Source organism: Epinephelus moara, chromosome 13 (genome assembly GCF_006386435.1).
Source record: "Epinephelus moara isolate mb chromosome 13, YSFRI_EMoa_1.0, whole genome shotgun sequence".
In the NCBI taxonomy this organism is placed as follows: Eukaryota; Metazoa; Chordata; class Actinopteri; order Perciformes; family Serranidae; genus Epinephelus; species Epinephelus moara.
Window position 1 is genome coordinate 103,178 of NC_065518.1, and position 2,991 is coordinate 106,168.

The 2,991-nt window shown below is 47.1% G+C and overlaps 1 protein-coding gene across 4 annotated transcripts in view; it reads right to left on the minus strand.

The window, feature by feature from the left end:
- Positions 1-270: 270 nt before the first annotated feature.
- The window catches only part of bbs1 (Bardet-Biedl syndrome 1), a 9,074-nt gene continuing 6,353 nt past the window's right edge, over positions 271-2,991 (minus strand). For all 4 annotated transcript variants that reach the window (XM_050060605.1, XM_050060603.1, XM_050060602.1 and 1 more), the window contains exons 5-7: positions 1,939-2,045; positions 1,696-1,816; positions 271-1,622 (exon numbers count right to left, since the gene is read on the minus strand). In XM_050060605.1, the coding sequence (XP_049916562.1) occupies positions 792-1,622; positions 1,696-1,816; positions 1,939-2,045 (1,059 nt within the window). In that variant the 3' untranslated portion in view covers positions 271-791. The remainder of the gene's footprint in view (positions 1,623-1,695; positions 1,817-1,938; positions 2,046-2,991) is intronic.

The window sequence follows — 2,991 nt, forward strand, 5'->3', positions numbered from 1 at the left end:
CATTTTTAGCATGGATCCTACACACTGTTTTATAAATGAGACCCTGATGTTTATTACAGACTGACTTACAGTTTTTGACACTTTTAATTCATTCAAATTAATTGCTGTCGTAACCCAGAGAAGAATAAAGTTTCCAATAAAACATTTTTAATAAATATTTATTGGGTTTAAATTGAGCTTAAATTTCCCAGAAATACTAAATTTATTGTTTTGAAACCTTTTTTGAAAAGTTGTTACCTTCTTTTTCATGACGATGACCTCTGTACAAACTTAAATATTTATTGTTTTATTTAACTTTATACAAGCCTACATTTATAAAACAGAATATGGAGAACATATTTTGCCTGTTCTATACAGACCTTTATAACAAAACCAAATGTCTTTTGTCTGCAGTGATTTTTAGCCCTCGGAGTTCAAACATGTCGATGACACACACACATCTGATGTCACTACCGTTTTCATTAACAAATCTATCTATCTACAGATACATCTACAGATTTTATTTCATAAATTCAGCTTTGGAATTCTTTTAAAAAAAAGTTTCACGTAGCCTTCTATCTAACGTTCATGTTTGGAGTCTGTAATGAATAAAGTTGAAGCGTTGTGTGTTGTCAGTTCAGTCTGGTGATGTTTGGAGTCTGTAATGAATAAAGTTGAAGCGTTGTGTGTTGTCAGTTCAGTCTGGTGATGTTTGGAGTCTGTAATGAATAAAATTGAAGCGTTGTGTGTTGTCAGTTCAGTCTGGTGATGTTTGGAGTCTGTCATGAAGGGAGTTGAAGTGTCGTGTGTTGTCAGTTGAGCGTCAGTCCCTCGCTGACGGGCATGTTGATGTGGGCGGTCAGCAGCGGCGAGCTCTTCCCCTCGTGCAGGATGAACACCTTGATGATGTCAGAGATGCCCTTGTCACTGGTGCACTCCACAAAGGTCTCGACAGGGTAGATGAGTCCGGGCACCAGCAGAGGGATCCTCATGTACGGGTTCCTCATCCTGTACAGGCTCTCGTCGTACAGGAAGCTGATGGCCAGGTTCATGACGGGCCTACACGCCGCCGTGTTCTGGACGTTTAGGGTCAGTTTGAAGGACGGGCCCAGGCCCTGCACCACCGCGTTCATCTTGAGTGGCTCGGTGAGGCTGGAGGACATCGGCGTCAGGCTGGACTCCAACGCCTTGACATAAGCTTTGGCAGCGGCCAGGCGCAGGCGGCTCAGGTCCATCTGGAAGGCCCGGTGCATGGCCAGGCCATTCTCGCGCTCCCTCAGCGTCTGGTCCACGTACAGCTTGGTCTTCTTCGGCACGTTGAGGCGGACGCTCTGGGCCAGTGGCGGCCCCGGGGCGCTGTCCCTGTCGTCAAAGGTCGCCGTCCTCTTCAGGATCTTCACCATCAGGCCCCCTCCCTTGGTGGTCATGATCAGGGTCCCGTCCTCACGCCCGTACCGGCCAAAGCAGATGCTGGTGACAACATCTGGTGTCTTGATGGTGCTCAGCAGGTTCTTGTCTCGGTACAGCTGGACCTCACAGTTGGCCAGACCCACCAGAACTGCCTGGAAGCCCCTGGTGGGGAGGTCCATGGCAGCCATGGCGGTGATGGGAGCGGGGAGGACAGCCGTCCACAGCTTCTTCCCCTGAAGACACAACAACAGTTTGACACAGCTTCCTTCTCGGACGTCACTTCATCATCACGTGAGCTCAGTTTACCTTCTGTGTGAAGCCCTGCAGGCTCTCGTCGGTGCAGCCGACCACCACGTTCTTCCCAACTCTCACCAGACCCACCGGGTGAGACGACAGCTCGATGCAGTACTTGGGTTTGTCCGACTCCCTGCAGCAGCAGCACAAACATCAGTCAGACCTGAGTCTCCTTTCATGTTGTGTGGTTGTTTATCTGAACCACCAGCAGAAGTCTCAAACAGGTGAGTTCTCTCAGCCAGGTGTGTGTCTCACCTGCGCAGGATGTAGATGTTGCCATTGCGACACGCCACTGTGATGCGAAACTCCACGTCAAACTGACCCGTCACGTCCATCATGGTGGGAACGGCCGGCAGCGACATCTTCAACAGAGACAGATAGATTAGATAGATAGATAGCCTTTATTGTCCTATGGGTAAATTTGTTTTCACAATCTGTCACAACATTTGGATACACAAAACACCGCCAACAAACACCATGCACAAACACCACCAAACATTGAACAACATAAGAATACACACACAATGCACAAACACCACCAGACATTGAACAACCGACACATATATCACACTCAGGAGGGCTGGGTCCATACAAGGTTATTGGGGGAGGTTATTGAGTGCAGAGATGGCAGAAGGGAGAAAGCTCTTGTTGAAGCGTGCCCGTCTCCACTTCAGGGTCCTGTATCTGCGCCCAGATGGCAGCAGTGTGAAGTGTGGGTTGAGAGGGTGATCCGAGTCATTGGTTATTGTTCGTGCCAGATGTGTGACAGCTTGGTGGTTGAGCTCTGTGAGGTTGGGTGTGGGATGGTTGATGATTTTGGATGCGGTGTGTGTTATTTTTGTTAGTTTGTTCCTGTTAGTGGTGGACAGCATGTTGTAGAAACAGGGGGAACAGTACAGAAGGATGGGTTGAATGATACTGGTGCACAGTAGTGACAGAAGGTGGGGGGCAACAGAGAGACACGTTTCTTACTGAAGTTTTCAGCCACATCTCATGACTCTCCTCAATTTCCTCAGTTGTCATGGAGATGGTTTCGTTTGTAATCCTGATCTAATATTCATTTCTTATTAACAGTTATCACATTAGCAAAACTGCATACTTCGGTCACATGATAACAAGTAAACTATCTAGATGCAGAAAAATTGGTCCACGCTTTTGTTACCTCAAGGCTGGATTACTGTAACTCTCTATTATCAGGTAGCTCTAGTAAGTCCTTAAAAACTCTCCAGCTAATTCAGAATGCAGCAGCACGTGTACTAACAGGAACTAAGAAACAAGATCATATTTCTCCTGTTTTAGCTTCTCTGC